Below are 19,476 nucleotides of genomic sequence, written 5' to 3'. Positions count from 1 at the left end.
TCCCACCCTCCCTAAGCAGCAGCTAGGTTTTAAAAATACCATCAGCATATCTTTTTCTACATCTATCAACATTCTATTCCCTTCTATATGTTTCTGTATTAAGAAAATTTTTGTGGACAAAAATTCCATAGCATGTTTTATTTTTTTATTTTTATTTATTTATTTTTTGGCGGTACGTGGGCCTCTCACTGTTGTGGCCTCTCCTGTTGTGGAGCACAGGCTCCAGACATGCAGGCTCAGCAGCCATGGCTCACAGGCCTAGCCGCTCCGCGGCATGTGGGATCTTCCCGGACCGGGGCACGAACCCGTGTCCCCTGCATCGGCAGGCGGTCTCTCAACCACTGCACCACCAGGGAAGCCCAGCATGTTGTATTTTTTACTTCCCCTTTCACATACGTGCACAATTACATTATTATTATTATTAAGCACTAAGAAACTGTCCCCACCGCTACAGTGAAACTGCCTTCTCCTTGCTTACCAATGACCACCTAATTGTTAAATCCAAGGGCAACTTCTCACTCATTACCCTCTAATTCTTCTATAGAATCTAATTCTAGGAACTACTTTTCTGCTTCTTAGAACTTTTTCTTTCTTTGGCACCCATTACTCAACACTCTCCCAGTTCTCCACCAACCTCACAGACTATCCAATTCTGCTTCCTTTACCAAATCTACTTCCTCCCCCTGCTACAGAAATGGGCCCAAGGTTCTGTCTTCAGCGCTCGCTTCTCCCACTATTGTCTCTTCCTCCCTGATCTAACCTACTCCCATGGCTTCCCTGTCTCTGTCTCCAGCCCTGACCTCTCACAGCTCTAAGCGTACTCTTTCAGTTCAAACAGGACAGCTCCACAAGGATGATCCACTCAAAATGCCAAATGTACCAAACCCATCATCATACATCATATCCCCAATTTGTTCATCACCCTGTCATTCATTCATACACACACACACACACACACACACACACACACACACACACACAATTTAGTGAGCATTTATCATGGAGCCAGACATTAAGTTAAATGCTTCACATACATCAACTATCAGTCCTCACAAGAGTCCAGTGAAGGAAGCAGTGATCCCCATTTTCCAGATGGGGAAACCCAAACAGGGAGATTAAGTAATCTGTTCACAGTCACAGAGCTAAAAAGTGGTCAAGTAGGCAGTCTGATTTGAAAGACCATGCTTTAAACAACTATACTGTATTACCTCCCAGTCGCCCAGACCTGAAACTTGTCTCTATCTCTGTACAGCCATCACATTCTAGTTAGAAAGGGCATGTGTCATTCTTTTTGACTGCCCAGCACCTAACCCACTTCTTATGTCTGGGGAATTCCCAATATGGAAGCTAAAAACACAACTGGACACTTTCCAGGCCTCCTTTGCAGCTAGCTCATGGCATGTGACCTAGGTTATAACAATTAGATGCATCATGCCCTGACTGTGATTGAGAAATAGGCACAGAAAACTCTCCATGGTAGCAAGAACAGTTACTTGCAGGAAGATTTGAGTTCCTGGACAGCACCCCAGTGTGCAGGGCCAGAGGTGTTCCGTGGTACAAGTACAACACACATTTTCCCTGTGGTTCCTCACTGCACAGCCTCCACACCTGGTTTTTCAGCCATCATAACCATTCTGCCAGCTACCCAACATCCTTCTTAAAATTCCCTTTTTGGCTTAAATCAGTCAATCCAGCTGTTTCAAAGACTGGCAATTCAGTCAAGCTGGATAGCTCACTCATCTCCGACATGCCCCTCCTTTCCTTTCCGGCCTCATATAACCTTTGCCCACTGTTCCCTCCAACCGGAAGTCTTCTCCTCTGCCTTCTCCATTAGTCAAAATTCTTCCTCTTTTAAGGCCCAGCATAAATGCTACCTTCCCACTAAATATAATAGGTAACACAATGAGCACTTTCTAAGGGCCAGGCAGTCTTCTCATTTGATATTCACAAGAGCAGTTAGGAGGCAGATACTAGCATTAGCCTTATTTTACAGTTGAGGAAACTGCAGCAAAAACTAATGAAGTAAATTTCCCAAGGTCACACAGCTAGTGAGCAGTGTTGAAGCCAGAATTCAAATCCAAGAAATCTGACTCCAGACTCCTGCTCTTAACCAAGGAACACCAAATTACAGCCCATGAGTCAAATCTACCCCAGCTGCCAAATCTGGCTCTCAGCCTGTTTTTATACACACTTGCTCCAAGAACGGTTTTTACATTTTTCAGCAGTTAGAGGGGGTAAAATCAAAAGAATAATAATATTTCATGGTCCATTAAAATTATATGAAACTCAAATTTCAACATCCATAAGTAAAAGTTTTATTAAAGCACAGGAACATATTGTCTTGTGGCTGCTTTCACGCTATTAACAGCAGAGTTGAGTAGCTATAACAGAGACAATATGGCCCAGGAAGCCCACAAAACCTCAAATATTTTCTGTCTGGCCCTTTACTGAAAAAGTTTAAGACCCTGCTTTTAACCACTACATTATACTGCCTCCCTTAAAAAGCCTTCCCTGATCCCTGACCTCCCTCAAACTGGAATAAATCTTTCCCTTCTCTGTATTTGCATGGAATTTGCACGGCATTTGCACCTCTCTTATAACAGGTAGTTTATTTTGCTTTGAATTACAGTTGATTTTTTTCTTTTCCTTCAGCAGACTGCATATTCCTTGAAGGCAGGAAGTCATCTTTTTCACTTTGTATTCCTCTTATTGCCTCATTTACTGTTGCCAGTCAATAAATCCTTGCTGACTTGAAATAAAATATTGCAGTGTGAACTTTTAAACAGATTTTCCTAACAGGAACATGAATCATACAAATAAATCACAGACTAGACTCATGCTGGCAGGATGGGTAATAATGGGCACCCTCAATCACTACTGGTAGGTATATAAATGGTACAGCCTTTCTGAAGGGCAATTCTGCTTCGTTCATCTCATACCCTGAAAGTGTGCATTTCTTAGCACTTAGCATTCCACTGCTGGAAATTTATCCTACAGAAATAAGCAGACTAGTGTGCAAAAATGTATGCAATAATATTAATCATAGGAGCTAACATTTACTGAGTACATATCACATGCCAGGCACTGAGCTAAGTCATTTATTTTTCCCCCTAGTCGTGATTTAATTATTTTTTTTAATTTTAGATTTTTTATTGAGGTAACATTGGTTCATAACATTACATGTTTCATGTATACAACACTGTATTTCTAATTCTACATGCACTATAGTGTGCTTACCACCGAAAACTTAGTTTCCAAAAAGTTGACCCTCTTTATCCCTTTCACCCTTCCCACCCCTACTTCCCCTCTGGTAGCCACTGTTCTGTTCCCTGTATCTACATGTTTTTGTTTGGTTTGGTTTGTTCGATTATTTTGTTTGCTTGTTTATATTCCATATATGCATAAAATCATACAGTATTCCTCTTTCTCTGACTTATTTCACTTTAAACACAGAGCCTCACAACCCTTAGAATAAACATTTTTATGAGCCCCATTTTATAGATGAGGAAATTAAAACTCAAGAGGTTAAATCATTTGTCCAAGGTTAGGGGATTACAAATGACTTTTTTTAAGGGGAGGACTACAGTTGATTAATCTGTATATTATTAGTCTTTTCTAAATTTACTACTGTAATAAGCATGTATTACATGGATCATTTTTTAGGGCAGTAAGAGAGCACAGAATCCTTACTCCTGTATTCCTCCTGTCCCCACCCTGTCCCCCTGCCCCTTGGAAGCTCAGGGAAAACAACCCAGAACAAAACAAGCAAATGTCCTTTTTCATTTACTTTAGAAAATATGGTCTTAAAAAAGTCTCCATCCTTGACTTTGAAACAAGAATAGTTATTTCCTCACATAAATCAGCCTTGGGAACAACATTCTGGATCCTATGTGTTTCCCTAGCATCACTCAGCCATTTCTTATGGTTTTGCCAATATGTAAGTAGACAGAAAATTATGTTGTGACCTGTACTGAATAAAGACTCTTTGAACATGAGGATGGATTTGTCTATAATTATAGCAGTTTAGAGAGGAAGAGTCCCACCCTGTGTGCAAATCTCCATGGTTACTGCATAACCCTAAATCACTAAGTTTTGGACTTTTTTGGATCCAAGTTTTTTTGCCTCTGATCCAAAAACACTAGTACAGGATCTCCTTCCATATCTACACTGAAATAACACAAATACTTCCAAGTTAGATCTATTAAATGCTAAGATGGCCCTATAAAACTTCCCAGAGCCACACTTACCTCTTCTGGTACAATAATTAGTGGGTACTTGTCCTCAGATAAAAAGTTGAAAATAACCCATACTTTAAATGCATCATCTTCTGTAATGAGCAGGAGACTCTTTGCGAGGTTTTTTTTGACACAGAGGGTCCAACACATCCTATTGAATTCAATCTTGTCAAAGTTGTCTTGGACCTAAAAAGGAACGAGGAAAAATTCCAATGAACCAGTCCAAAATAAGCAGCATGTAAACCAAGTAAAACAGAAAGACAAAGCCTACTACAGGCTTCTATTTTCATCAATCCAATTAACCAATAACCATTTCCTAAGTAGTTGCTTAGGTACCACACTTTCAAAGACTCGATTAAGAATGTTACATTGAGGGCTTCCCTGGTGGCTCAGTGGTTGAGAGTCCGCCTGCCGATGCAGGGGACACGGGTTTGTGCCCCGGTCTGGGAAGATCCCACATGCCGCAGAGTGTCTGGGCCCGTGAGCCATGGCCGCTGAGCCTGCGCGTCCGGAGCCTGTGCTCCGCAACGGGAGAGGCCACAACAGTGAGAGGCCCACGTACCGCAAAAAAAAAAAAAGAATGTTATATTGAGGGACTTCCCTGGTGGTCCAGTGGGTAACACTCTGTGCTCCCAATGCAGGGGGCCCGGGTTCGATCCCTGGTCAGGGAACTAGATCCCACACACAGGCCGCAACAAAACATGCCACAACGAAGATCCCACGAGCCACAACTAAGACCCGGCACAGCCAAAATAAATAAATATTAAGAAAAAAAAAGAATGTTATATTGAGTCTGACACTGAAGCAACATCTGCCCATATCACTCAGTCAGCACATCAAATACTGGCTTGTCAAATAGTTTTTTTTTCATGTATAAACATTATCTTCTAAACAGATTACCAATCCTGATACAGAGAAGTTGAGAATGTCAATTACTCAATATGAGCTACATGTAGATATCTCATCTTTACCTATATGGTCAAAGAAGATACTTTCTCTTGGGAAAAACTGTTGAACTGAAATTCCAAAAACACAGCTCTGCCACTCAGTCATTCAGTTATGCACTCAACATTCTCTCAGTGTCTACTATGAGCCAAATACTATACTACAAATTAAGGATATAAAGGTGAAGAAGAACTTGGTCGCTGCTCTTAGAATAGTCACAGTTTATTAGGAAAAACAGACATGCAAATAGACAAATTTTAACATAACACATGTATAATTCAATAGTTTTTCACTCATTCAACAGATAAAATTTAGATAGTAATTATTATCTGCCAGGGACAATGCAAAGATACTGAATGTACTACTAGCCCATGTCTCCAAGGGATGTCAAGGCAATTACAATATAGTGTGATGAGTATTATATAGAGGTAAGCAGAGGATTCTGTGGGAACACTGAGAAGCTAACCCAATCTTAAGAATTGGGGGAAGATTTGCAGAAAAAGTGACATAACAGAGCTGAGTCCTAAAGGACCACCAAGAGTCAAAACAATTTGAGAATGAGGTAAAGAGTGTTCCAGGTAACAGAATGTGAGAAAGCCCAGAGGCAGAAACAACCATGGTTAGTTTGGAAGAACTGCAGGAAGGTTAATGTGAATGGGGCACTTGGTACTAGAGGGCAGTATGAGTCAAGGCTCTTTATAAGTGCAAATAAGAGAAATGATCTTGAGTTCCTTTAAACAGATAAGGAATTTACTGGAAAAGCAATGGGTAACCTCAAAGATCCAACACAAGGGCTGAAAATATCTAGACTCTGAAACTAAGCCGTTACCAATCTAGGCTAGGCAGTCATAACTGCAATTGAAACTACTCATGTTACCAGCGGCTGGAGACACGATTGCCAATATAACATGAGGCCATCACTGTTGCCACTGACCCAGTCCTTGATCCACCATGTCCCTCAATGCAGATTCAAAGTCCCATCAGGTCACATTCCTATGCCCTAGCTGCCAGGGAGCAGGGGAAATGAGGATCCAAACTTTTCAATATCTGAGATGTGAGATAGGTCCTGTCCTCCACCAAGACACTGTGGAATTTCCCAGACATAAGAAAAGAGTTGATACTGGTCAGATGAAAAAATGACAAATGTCCACTGCATGGGGCACAGTGAAAGACTAGGCTAGAGAGGTAGGTGAAGACCAGATCATGAAGAGCCTTATAATTCACAGTAAGGAGTTAGGATTTATCTGTACTGAAAGAGAGGGAGGGGGCAACATATACAACCTGCATTTTAAGCCATATTGGGGACAATATGGAAAATGTACGGGAGGAGGCAGAGCGGGTGACAGGACAACATGAGCAAAGCATTTCTTTTTAGAGAAAGATGAATGAAGTGCTGTGTGTAATGTAAGGAAGAAGTCACTAGTTGGCTGCAGGAAGAAGTTTCTCTCATTCTCTGGCTAGAATTTGTCATTAGTAAACCAGTTCCCCACGAGTAAGAAGATATATCCTTTGTGCTCTGCCTTGAGCACCCTGTCTCAGTCTGACACCATTTCCCATGCCCCCATGGTACACAAATGACCCCACGAAGGGAATAATAACTGCTGCTTCTCTTTTTTCTTCTCTTCTCTTTTCACTTCTTTTTTTTTTTTCTTTAACACCATTTATTGAGGACTTAGCATATGCTTGGCATTTTATATGCAGTTTCTTATTTAAACTTTGTATTGGCCCCATAAGGTTAAACACTCTCCCAGTCTTACAGATCAGGAAATAGAGGTTCAGAAAAGTTGAGTACCAAGTTTACATGGCTAGTAAATATCAAAACCAGGGTTTAAAATCAAAGCTCAAATTCTGTCTCTTCTCTATGCCAAACTGCTTGTAGAATTCAGTAGATGGAGGACATCTATCTACGTGATGGAAGACATCTCTACAGGACTAGTTTGAAAGGCCACTACTATCAACTCTATCCACCCACACCCACAAAAAGCACTAAGTGGAAGATATGCCACCAGGGAAAATGACATGTGCATGAAAGCATACAGTCTTGCCCTGAGGAACAAGAAGTGATTCTATGTGTATCATGAGGTGAATTATTGAGTTCCTGAGGGGGAGTGGCTAGATTTATGGCTAGAAAAGCAAACACAGACAAAAATCACAAAGAGCTTTATAGTTTTACGAAATAGCCTGTAGGAAACCCCCAAGTTTAGAGCAAAGAACGAGCAGGTCATCTGCAGCCCACATTAGTACTTTGCAGAAAAGACGGTATTTGAGGCAGACCTTGAAGTATATTGAAGAGTACAAGGAAAAGTACTCCAAAGGATAGGAAAGGAAATGCCATGAGCAAAGGCATGGCAGGAGCAGCACACCAACCATGTTTGGGGATGGCCACAGCATGAAGAGGACACAAGGGAGAAAGAAAGACAGGTGTTCAATTATATGAATCTTCAACCTGCAGTTCTGGGAAGACATTTAGATGGAGGTGTCCACAGACAATCGAGGAAGGAACTGTAACCTAACAGAAGAGGCAGATTTGTGAATCAACTGCATGTCGACAATGACTGAAGCCACAATGGTCAGTGAGATCACTGAGAGAAAACATAAAGTGAGAAAATAGATGGAATCAAAAACAGAACCTCAAGGGACTCACATATTTACAAGCAAGAGGAGGAAGAGGAATTATGATGACTAGAAGAACAGTCAAAGTGGTAAGAGAACCACAAAGACATGAAAACTGAGTGAGGAAAGAGGAAGAGGAAGGTTTGATCAACCCAGGAGTCTCCCCTTATCCACAAGGGATAAATTCCAGGACCCCAGTAGATGCTTGAAACCACAGGTAGTACTGAACCCTATATACACGTGCTTTTTCCTATACATATAAATCTATGATAAAGTTTAATTTATAAATTAGGTACAATAAGAGATTGACAACAATAATTAATAATAAAATAGAACAATTACAAACAATATATTGTAATAAAAGTTATGTGAATGTGGTCTCTCTCCCTCTCAAAATATCTTACTGTACAAAAATTGTTTTTTAATAAATTTATTTATTTATTTTTGGCTGTGTTGGTTCTTCATTGCTGTGCACAGGCTTTCTCTAGTTGCAGCAAGCGGGGGCTACTCTTCATTGCGGTGCTCGGGCTTCTCATTGTGGTGGCTTCTCTTGTGGAGCATGGACTCTAGACGCATGGGCTTCAGTAGTTGTGGCACATGGGCTCAGTAGTTGTGGCACAAGGGCTTAGTTGCTCCACAGCATGTGGGAGCTTCCCGGACCAGGGATCAAACCCACGTCCCCTGCACTGGCAGGCGGATTCTTAACCACTGTACCAACAGGGAAGTCTCTTACTGTACAAATTTAATGCCTTTTCCATCTTTAAGCACTTATCATGTACTTGGCCATAACTTTTGCAGTTTGAGGTGCAACAAGAAAACTAGCAGAATTTCTTTTTCCTTCCTCACAATTTCACGGATAGAAGATTCGGTCTTACCACAGATATTAGCAAACTTGGCATACAGTTTTTTTTGTTCCTTATTAAGTATAGAAGTTTCACCTTTTCACTTAAAGGAAGCACTTTAAAGCTTCTCTTTGGCTATCTGAATTGCCAGCATCACCACTCTTGTGCTTTGGGGCCATTTTTAAGTAAAATAAGAGTTACTTGGGAATTCCCTGGCAGTCCAGTGGTTAGGACTTGGCGCTTTCACTGCTGTGGCCCCGATTCAATCCCTGGTTGGGGAACTAAAATCCTGCAAGGCTTGCGGCGCAACCAAAAAAAAAAAAACAAGAGTTACTTGAACACAAGGACTGCAATACCCCAACAGTTGATCTTATAACTCAGATAGCTATTAAGTGACTAATGGGTGGGATACACTGGACAAAGGGACAATTCATGTCCTGGTGTCCTAGGCAGGACAGGGCAGAAAGGCACAAAGTTTCATCATGCTACTCAGGACAGCACACAATTTAAAATTTATGAATTCTTTATTTCTGGAATTTTCTATTTAATATTTTCAGACCACGGTTGACAGGTAACTGAAACCATGGAAAGAGAAACTATGGATAAGAAGGGGCTACTGAAGTGCCAAATGCTACGGAGAAATTAAGGAGGAGTCGTTTAAGAAAATACTACTGGTTTTGCAATTCAGTGGTCACTAGTTAGTTACCTTCAAGATAGCCGAGAAGTCTGGATATAAGTCAGACTGCAATGGGATCAGAAACCAAGCAGATTCTCCATAAATTAGTTTTCCCATGAAATAAATAGTGGCTTTTTGGTGCAAGTTCTCTGTGTCTTGTTTAATTTTAATAAATTGTCTGTTTGGCTTATTACTTCTCTATATTCTAATCTACTATTCTTTAGTTTAATCATGATCAAAGGTAGAAGTATATCAAACGATGGCATTTACACTTTTAAAAAAAGGAAACATCAGATCATATATGAAAAGTCCACAACTAACATCAAACGCAATGATGAGAAACTGAAAGCTTTTCTCTTCTCTTAGAGAAGAGATGAGGAACAAGACAAGGATGCCCACTCTGACCATTTCTATTCAACACAGTTCAGAAAGACTCAGCCAGAGAGATTAGGCAAGAAAAAGAAATAAAAGGCATCCAAATTGGAAAGAAAAAAGCAAAATTATTTCTGTTTGCAGATAAAATGCTTTTTCTTTTTTTCTTTTTTTCTTTTTTTTTTTCGCGGTACGCGGGCCTCTCACTGTTCTGGCCTCTCCCATTGCGGAGCACAGGCTCCGGACGCCCAGCCTCAGCGGCCGTGGCTCACGGGCCCAGCCGCTCCGCGGCATGTGGGATCTTCCCAGACCGGGGCACGAACCCGTGTCCCCTGCATCGGCAGGCGGACTCTCAACCACTGCGCCACCAGGGAAGCCCAAAATGCTTTTTCTTATGTAGAAAACTCTCGAGATTCCACCCAACAACTGACTTATTAAAACTAATAAACGAATTCAGCAAAATTCCAGGATACAAAATCAACCCTCAAAACTCAGTTGTGTTTCTATACACTAACAATGACAATCAGAAAAGAAAATTAAGAAAACAATCCCATTTGCAATAGCATCAAAATGAATAAAATACTCAGGAATAAACTTAACCAAGGAGGCAAAAGACTTGTACACTGAAAACTACAAAATATTACTCAAAGAAATTAAAGATGACACAAATAAATAGAAAAACATTCTACGCTCATGGATTGGAAGACTTAATATTATTAAGATGTCTATACTATCCAAGGCAATTTACAGATTCAACACAATCCCTGTCAAAACCTCAAAGGCATTTTTTTTTTTTTTTGCAGAAACAAAAAACATCATCCTAAAATTCATACGGAATCTCAAAGGTCCATGATACTCAAAACAATCTTGAGATGGGACTTCCCTGGCAGTCCAGCAGTTAAGACTCCGTGCTTCCAATGCAGGGGGTGTGGGTTCGATCCCTGGTTGGGGAACTATGATTCCATATGCCCTGCGGCACAGCCAAAAAATTTAAAAAACAAAAAACAAATAATCTTGAGAAGAACAAAGTTGGAGGCCTTATACTTCTTGATTTCAAAACCTATTACAAAGCTAATAGGTAATCAAAACAGTATGGTACTGGGGAATTCCCTGGCGGTCCAGTGGTTAGGACTCCACGCTTCCACTGCAGGAGGCATGGGTTTGATCCCTGGTCGGGGAACTAAGATCCCACAAGCCATGCGGCACAGCCAAAAACAAAAAAAACAAAAAACAGTATGGTACTGGCATAAAAACAGACATATAGACCAATAGAACAGAATAGAGAGCCCAGAAATAAACCCTAATGTATACTGTCAAGTGAGCTTTAAGAAGGGTGCCAAGACCACACAATGAGGAAAGGACCATCTCTTCAACAAGTGATATTGGTAAAACTGAATATCCACATGCAATAGAAGGAAGATGGACCCTTATCTTACACCATGTTCAGAAATTAAGTCCAAAACGGGGTAAAGATCTAAATGTAAGACCTAAAAGTATAAAACTCCAAGAAGAAAATATAGGGGAAAAGCTTCATGACATTGGAATGGGCAATAATTTCTTGGGTATGATTCTAAAAGCACAGGCAACAAAAGCAAAAACAGACAAAACTACATCAAACTTAAAAACTCCTACACACAAAGGAAACAATCAACAGTGTGGGACATGGGTGAACCAGTCCTTGCCATCCCAGAACTTACACTCCAGGGGGGTAATAAGATATCAAACTATATAGCAATAACACAACCACTTATGTGGTGAAAACTGTGGCAAAAAGGAAAAGCACAAAACGTTGCAAGCATACATCACAGGAAAACTGGTTAGGTCTAGAATAGGTGGGGTGCTACCTGGAGAAACCTCCCTGAGGAAGTGACAATCAAGACAAGACCTCCACATTACGGGTGGAGGAAACTTTACAGCAGAGGAAGCAGCATGTCTGAAGACTCTGTGGCAGGAAGGGTCCTAGTAATCTGAGGAAGGTCAAGGTGGCTGGACTGAAGTGAACAAGAAGGGAGGAGAGAGGAAGAAGAGGAGGCTAGAGAGGTTGCAGAGGCCAAACTGAACGTGGCCCTGTGTGCCATGATAAAGATGTTGGACCTACCTTAAAACAACAGCAAGGCATTGAAGGGTATGGATTCAATATTCAATATTACCTCAATGAAAATAAATCCATAAATTGAAATGGTCTCTAGGTCTGTTCTAACTACAAAAGGTCTAGAAATCTATGATTCCATACTCCATTTCATCTACAATTACAAACTGTGCTCCAAAATTCCAGTTTGTATCACACATATTAAATCAATAGTCTCACATTTAATAATAATGGCTGCTAGTGGTTTCAAGGAGGATAATTTCCCAGAAAGAAAGTGTAGAGTCCTTCTTATTTTTAACATATAATTACTTCACACCAAAATTCATACATATGAAGAATAAGGTATGACCTCAATTCTGACTCAAAGCACTAAAAGTATTTACAAAACTAAACTCACATGTTCTCTAAACTAGAAATTTCATACAAACCAGCTCAAGACTAAAGTGGCAGTGGAACAGAGACAGTTCTCAGAAGACAGGGAAACTGGCCAATTTGACGCTTTAGAAATGGATTGTAGAAATTTTTTTTCTCAGAAAGCATTCATACTCTTTGATCAGTGATTCTACTTCAAATAATCTATCCTAACAAGTGAATCCGAGTCAGATAAAGATTTATCTAGGATAGTCACTATTATTTATAAGAGTGGGAAAAAAAATTAAAAGTCCACCAAAAAGGGAATGGTTATAAAGTCACAGTACAAAACTATTATACAGTCACGGAATACCACTTAGTACCTGGGTGACCTTGGGCAAGCAATTTAACCCAGGGTCCGTCTCATCTTTAAAATGGTGGTAATGATGTTACTTAACCTACAGAGTTGACATAAAGACTTAATTAGAAACCTGTTTAAAACATTTAGTACCTGATACACAATAGACTCTAAATAAATGTTAGCATCTGTATACTCAACGTCTTTTTTAAAAAATTTAATGATATGGGACAATATTAATGTTAAGTGTTCAATATGATCCCAACTTGAAAAATAATATATAAAAACATATTTTAAAAAACAAAAACTTGGGAATTCCCTGGCAGTCCAGTGGTTAGGACTCTGTGCTCTCACTGCCAAGGGCCTGGGTTCGATCCCTGGTTGGGGAACCAAGATCCCACAAGCCGTGCAGCGCAGCCAAAAGAATAAATAAAATAAAAACTCAAAGCACACATAAAATGTTAACAGTAACTGCCTCTATATGTTAAAGTTATGGGTGATACATAGTTTCTTAATAAGTTCCTTTCTTTTTCTTAATTTCAACAATATCCTGTTATTGCCTTTACAATAAAAAAAAACTTTAAAAACAGTATTTTACATTAATTATCATGGAGATGCAAATCAAAACACAGTAAGATTCATACCCACTGGAATGCCTATAATGAAAAAAACAATGTTGGGCTTCCCTGGTGGCGCAGTGGTTGAGAGTCCGCCTGCCGATGCAGGGGACGCAGGTTCGTGCCTCAGTCCGGGAAGATCCCACATGCCGCGGAGCGGCTGGGCCCGTGAGCCATGACCAATGAGCCTGTGCGTCCGGAGCCTGTGCTCCGCAACGGGAGAGGCCACAGCGGTGAGAGGCCCGCGTACCGCAAAAAAAAAAAAAAGTGTTGGTGAGGATATGAAGAAATTGGACCCCTCAGCCATTGCTGGTAGAAAAGTAAAATGCCCAGCTGCTTTGGAAAACAGCTTGGCAGTTTCTCAAAAGGTTAAACACAGAGTTGCCACATGACCCAGCAATTCCATTCCTAGGTATATACCAGAAAACTAAAAATATACATCCCCACAAAAACTTGAACATGCATGCTAACAGCAGTAAATTCATAATAACCAAAAAGTGGGAAAAACTCAAATGTCCATCATCCAATGTGCAAACAAAATATGGTATAATATCCATAATGAAATATTATTCAGCCATAAAAAGAAATGAAGTACTGCTATGTGCTACAACATGGATGAATTTTGAAAACATGATGCTAAGTGAAAGAAGACATACACAAAAGGCCACATATTATGATTCCAGTCATACTGTATGAGTTCAGAATAGGTAAATCCATAGAGGTAGAAAGTAGATTAGTGGTTGCCTAGGGCTGTGAGAGGACAGTAAGGGTTAATGGGTACAGTTTTTTTCAGGGAGGGTAATGAAATCTTCTGAAACTGATTTTAGTGATGGTTGCACAAAAATGTGACTATACTAAAAACCACCAAATTGTACCCTTTAAATAGTTAAACTGTATGGTATATGAATTACATCTCAGTAAAGCTGCTATTTTTGAAAACAATATTTCTTTAAACTACATCACTCTTAGATTTATATTGCTGGCCAAAGTATTCAATGACATAAAGTCACCCATATTCTCAGCAGGGAACCTCTTTAATCACTCCGAAGTTTTTAGTCCTGTGTAACTTTACAAATCTGATCAAAATGTAGAGTCCAACTTGACCACTGTACCAAATTAATACTATATAACTTTCAAGCAACAATGAAAGAAAAAAATAACATAGGCTATAGGACAATAAGAAAGAACTGTACAAAAGCACGGTTTGGGGAACTTAAGAGCAGTACCCCTTCCTATTAAATGATACTTGTTAGGCATACATTTGACAACATTTTGAATGCGAAGGCATATTCATTTCACTAAAAGAAATTTGAAAATTCATTTTATAGAACTATAACTAACACAGGAAGAGCAAGCATCTGGTAAGAAATTAAAAATGTCCAGCCTAGGAAAACAGAAAGCAGAGACTGCTAGACTCTAGAAAAGGGACATTATACTGAACAAAAATTTTTCTCTTTGTGTGTTTTTCTTTTGTGTGTGTGTGTGTGTGTGTGTGTGTATGTTTCCCAAAAAAGCAAACAAAAAAAAGGATTATGTTAGAAAGCAGCAAATTCCCCAGTTAGGACTTGGCTTATTGCCAATGCATTACTGGTTTTTAACCATCAAATAGCCCAGACCAACCTTTAATGTGTAGAATCAGGGAAAATAACTGACCAAGATTTGGACCAAAAAGCCCATTAGGCTATTAAATCTCATGAAAGGCTTAGTTTGCCTCATAAACATGCTGAGGCAGAACTAGTTTTTTGTTTTTTTTTTTTTTTGCAGTATGCGGGCCTCTCACTGTTGTGGCCTCTCCCGTTGCGGAGCACAGGCTCCGGACGCGCAGGCTCAGCGGCCATGGCTCACGGGCCCAGCCGCTCCACGGCACGTGGGATCTTTCCAGACCGGGGCACGAACCCACGTCCCCTGCATCGGCAGGCGGACTCTCAACCACTGCGCCACCAGGGAAGCCCAGAACTAGTTTTTTATGCAGTCTACTAGGGCTCAACAGTAAACAGTTAACAATATAACACTTTCTTCAATTACTCACTATCAGATAAGCCAGGCGCAGTGGGTTTTTTGCCCCCAAAAAAGAGGGGTGGGGGGAAGCTCACAAAATATTCTTCCTAGATGTTCACAGAATCCTATTCTTTTATTTATTTATGTATGTATGTATGGCTGTGTCGGGTCTTCATTGCTCTGCTCAGGCTTTCTCTAGTTGTAGCGAGCGGGGGCTACTGTTTGTTGTGGTGTGCAGGCTTCTCATTGTGGTGGCTTCTCTTGCTGCGGAGCATGGGTTCTAAGCGCGCAGGCTCAGTAGTTGTGGCACACGGGCTTAGCTGCTCCGTGGCATGTGGGATCTTCCCAGACCAGGGCTCAAACCCGTGTCCCCTGCATTGGCAGGTGGATTCTTAACCACTGTGCCACCCAGGAAGTCCCCAGAATCCTATTCTTCTAATCCTATTTCTTCTAAAGAAGAAATTTAACAAATAAGCAAAGAAAAAGTTAACAATCAGTGGAGGCAAAATATTTGCTACAAGAACACACATGTTAATCATCTGAAGCCTCAGGAAAGCTGAAAATAAATTCTATCAATGTGAAGAACAACAGGAATTATTCTCTCTGAAGAAGCAAATATAGAAAGCAAATAGAAAAATTACTTTTTGCAAAGCAAGTTTCATTATAATTTATCTCTTGGTCTCAACCCCTTCTGAGTAATTCTCTTAGGCAAAGGCAGAAAACCTCTCAAATAACCTGGGGGGAAAATGACCAAAATGAACACTGAGGAACACCAGATACTAATTAAGAAGAAAAAAATCACCTTAAAACACTTGAGAAAGAACCTAAGAGAACTAGAAGGAGGCTGAGATAGTCTGAGATGATCAGAATGGCTTTTAAACCATTCTAACCCTGCCCTTACATATCCAGTAACTGGAAAACATTAATTCTGGAAGGGAGTAATTAATCCCTCAATAATACATATAGTTAAAAGGACACTGGTCTAGAAGTGAAATGGCTTAGGTTCAAAATCTATCTACCCCTTTTTAGCTAGGCAACCTTATGCACTCTATTTCCTCCTGAGTTAAATGGGGATAAGAATTCCAGTTATGCATCATCACAGGATTACCATGAGAATCAAATGAGACTTTATAGACACACACACACACACACACACACACACACACACACACACACACACACACATACATATATATAGGAAAGCACATCTTGCAAATGTTTAATCATTTCATATTTTCATTGCATAACTGATGACAATCTCTAAGTTTTTATGTTAACATTCTTCAGTCACTATTGGCATTTTTTTCAACCAAGTTTCAAAACAAGGCACTAATCTTTGCTCAATTTAAACCCACACCACAAAAACCTTGTCTGCTTTATTTGGATTGAAGGCCAGGCAAAATTCCACTCCAGGTGGCTAAGCAATAATAAACAAGGGCTCACTGTTTCATCACATCCTCACTTGCTCTGTGAATAAAGTTTTTCTCCAAATTTTGTGGCTAATTTTGGACTTTTTAAATACTGCTGTATTTTCTCCCCCAGTTACAAAACTTTTAAATACCTAAATACTAAAACAAAGAACATTTTAAAACATTAAAATTCAAGATGTTTAAAGAGAGTTACATCAAGGAAAACAAAATGTGGTATCAGGGTACAGCACTTCAAGATATTCAACCATGTTTCTCTATCTACTAGTCCAGCCCACACAAATTCTAGCACTGAAAAACAAAGCAATTTCCAGATTTCTGAGAATCCCCCGGTATGTTTCATTTATATATATGTATATATATATATTTTTTTAATATATATAAATTTATTTATTGTATTTTATTTATTTTTGGCTGAGTTGGGTCTTCGTTGCTGCACACGGGCTTTCTCTAGTTGTGGTGAGCGGGGGCCACTCTTCATTGCAGTGCGCAGGCTTCTCATTGTGGTGGCTTCTCTTGCTGCAGAGCACGGGATCTAGGTGCGCGGGCTTCAGTAGTCATGGCTCCTGGGCTCTAGAGCACAGGCTCAGTAGTTGTGGTGCACGGGCTTAGTTGCTCCATGGCATGTGGGATCTTCCCGGACCAGGGCTCAAACCCGTGTCCCCTGCATTGGCAGGCAGATTCTTAACCACTGTGCCAGCAGGGAAGTCCCTGTTCTATATATTTTAATAACAGACATAATTCTGCTTATTGTCTTTAGTATTTAAGATTAAACACATGCACACAGCAGGTCATCAAACATTTGCTGAATATAAGACATATTTACTATGTGAACTTGGTTTTGATTTTGTTTAAATAAATTGAAATTTTTGAAAAGTAAAAATATGATGAGGTTATAGTATCTGTTTAAAATACATTTTTGTATTTTAAAAGTAAGGAAGACAGGGCTTCCCTGGTGGCGCAGTGGTTGAGAGTCCGCCTGCCGATGCCTTCCCTAAGTGGGAAACAAAAGAGAAGAAAAAGACCTACAAAACAAATCCAAAACAATTAAGAAAATGGTAATAGGAACATTCATATCGATAATTACCTTAAATGTGACTGGATTAAATGTTCTAACCAAAAGACACAGGCTTGCCGAATGGGTAACAAAAAAAAAAAAAAAAAAAAGTAAGGAAGACAATAAGTCTTTATTTTTTATTTATTTAAAGTCCATGATGCCAGAGTGCTAACACATACTTTAGGGGAAAAAATTAGGGAACTAGCCGTTGTTTGTCCTAGATGCACAGAGAAAGGGAGTCCTTTGGGTTTGATGGTCCATTGCAGACTGACTGTCTTGTTTCTAGTTCATAGGGCCTAAACTTGATTAAAATAGATACTGGGAGAACAAAAGAGGGATATACCTAATTTTAACCCCTTCTGTGGGATCTGGGCATGCACCATATCCTAACCACTTGTCTTAGGGGTTGTTAATGGAGTGTAAATGTTCTCACCACTATGGTTGTATTCAAAACCTCTTGTCTTTTATTTAAATTAGCGCAGAAATATCAAACGGTAAACTCAAGGATGCTGAAGCTGTTGTAACTAATCATGGTTAAGAGAACTTCTTTAAGATACAGAAAAACAAATACTATATGTTCTCAGTTATAATGTAGACTATTTAAAACAATGAACTCAAAGAAATAAGAGAGTAGAATGGTGGTTGTCAGGAGCTGGGGGGTAGGAGAAATGGCGAGATGCTGGTCAAAGGGTACAAACTTCCAGCTTTAAGATGAATAAGATCTGGGATCTAGTGCACAGCATTGTGACAATAATTAACAATACAGGACTATATACTTGAATGTTGTTAAGAGAGTAGATCTTAAAAGCTATAACCACAGGGAAAAAAAAGGTAACTGTGGGAGGCAATGATAACACAACTAACCTTACTGTGGTAATCATTTTGCAATATATATATGTATCAAATCATCACGTTGGGGGACTTCCCTAGTGGTGCAGTGGTTAAGACTCCGCCTGCCAATGCAAGGGACACAGGTTCGATCCCTGGTCCAGGAAGATCCCACATGCCACGGAGCAACTAAGTCCATGCACCAAAACTACCGAGCCTGTGTTCTAGAGCCCGAGAGCCACAACTACTGAAGCCCGCACACTTAGAACCCGTGCTCCGCAACAAGAGAAGCCACCACCAAGAGAAGCCCATGCACCACAACAAAGACCCAACACAGACAAAAATAAATAAAATTTTTTAAAAAGTTAGATTAAAAAAAACATCACGTTGTACACCTTCAATTTACATACATTAGGTGTCAATAATATCTCAATAAAGCTGGGGGAATTTTTTCTAAATAAAAAGAATTTCTTCACCAAAACAGACATTTACTTACAATACAACTATAAACACAAATGAGCTACCTGATTAATAAACAGAAAGACAGCCCAAAAAAGCTTTAGAAAATAGTACAGCATCATACTGTGAAGTTCTGAAACCTCACACATCAGTTTCTGTAAAATTTGTTTGAATCTTTTTTATCATGATATAATTCACATTCCATAAAATTCACCCTTAAAGTGTGCATTTTAGTAGTTTTTAGTATATTCACAAGGTTTTGCAACCATCATCACTATGTAACTCTAGAACATTTTCATCACCCCAAAAAGAAACCCCAAACCCATCAGTAGTCACTCACCATTCCCACTTCCCCTCAGCCTCTGGCAACCACTAATCTATTCTATATCTCTATGTGTTTGCCTATTTTGGACATTTCACATAAATTGGATCACAAAATATGTGGCTTTTGTGAGTCTGATCAAGTCTTTCATTTCATTATGGTGTGGTTTCTCCCTCTGCAGTTGTTTCTAATTAAAGCATGACCAAGTATATGTATAAAACATACACATACAAATAAAGAGCAAAAAATTGTATTATGAGGCTGATATGGAATAATAGATATAGGTA

At 39.7% G+C, this 19,476-nt stretch overlaps 1 protein-coding gene across 2 annotated transcripts in view; it reads right to left on the bottom strand.

Annotated features, from left to right (window-relative positions):
* Positions 1-19,476, bottom strand: part of SWAP70 (switching B cell complex subunit SWAP70) — a 79,708-nt gene that overhangs the window by 33,748 nt on the left and 26,484 nt on the right. Inside the window, exon 3 of one of the 2 annotated variants that reach the window (XM_007471385.1) lies at positions 4,248-4,421. The exons of the other annotated variant lie outside the window; for it this stretch is intronic. Coding sequence (XP_007471447.1) covers positions 4,248-4,421 — 174 coding nt within the window. The remainder of the gene's footprint in view (positions 1-4,247; positions 4,422-19,476) is intronic. 2 annotated transcript variants of the gene reach the window in all.

Source organism: Lipotes vexillifer, unplaced genomic scaffold, assembly GCF_000442215.2.
Source record: "Lipotes vexillifer unplaced genomic scaffold, Lipotes_vexillifer_v1.1 scaffold6, whole genome shotgun sequence".
Taxonomy (NCBI): domain Eukaryota; kingdom Metazoa; phylum Chordata; class Mammalia; order Artiodactyla; family Lipotidae; genus Lipotes; species Lipotes vexillifer.
Note: the sequence above shows the minus strand (reverse complement) of the source record. Positions and strands in the feature narration are given on the sequence as shown.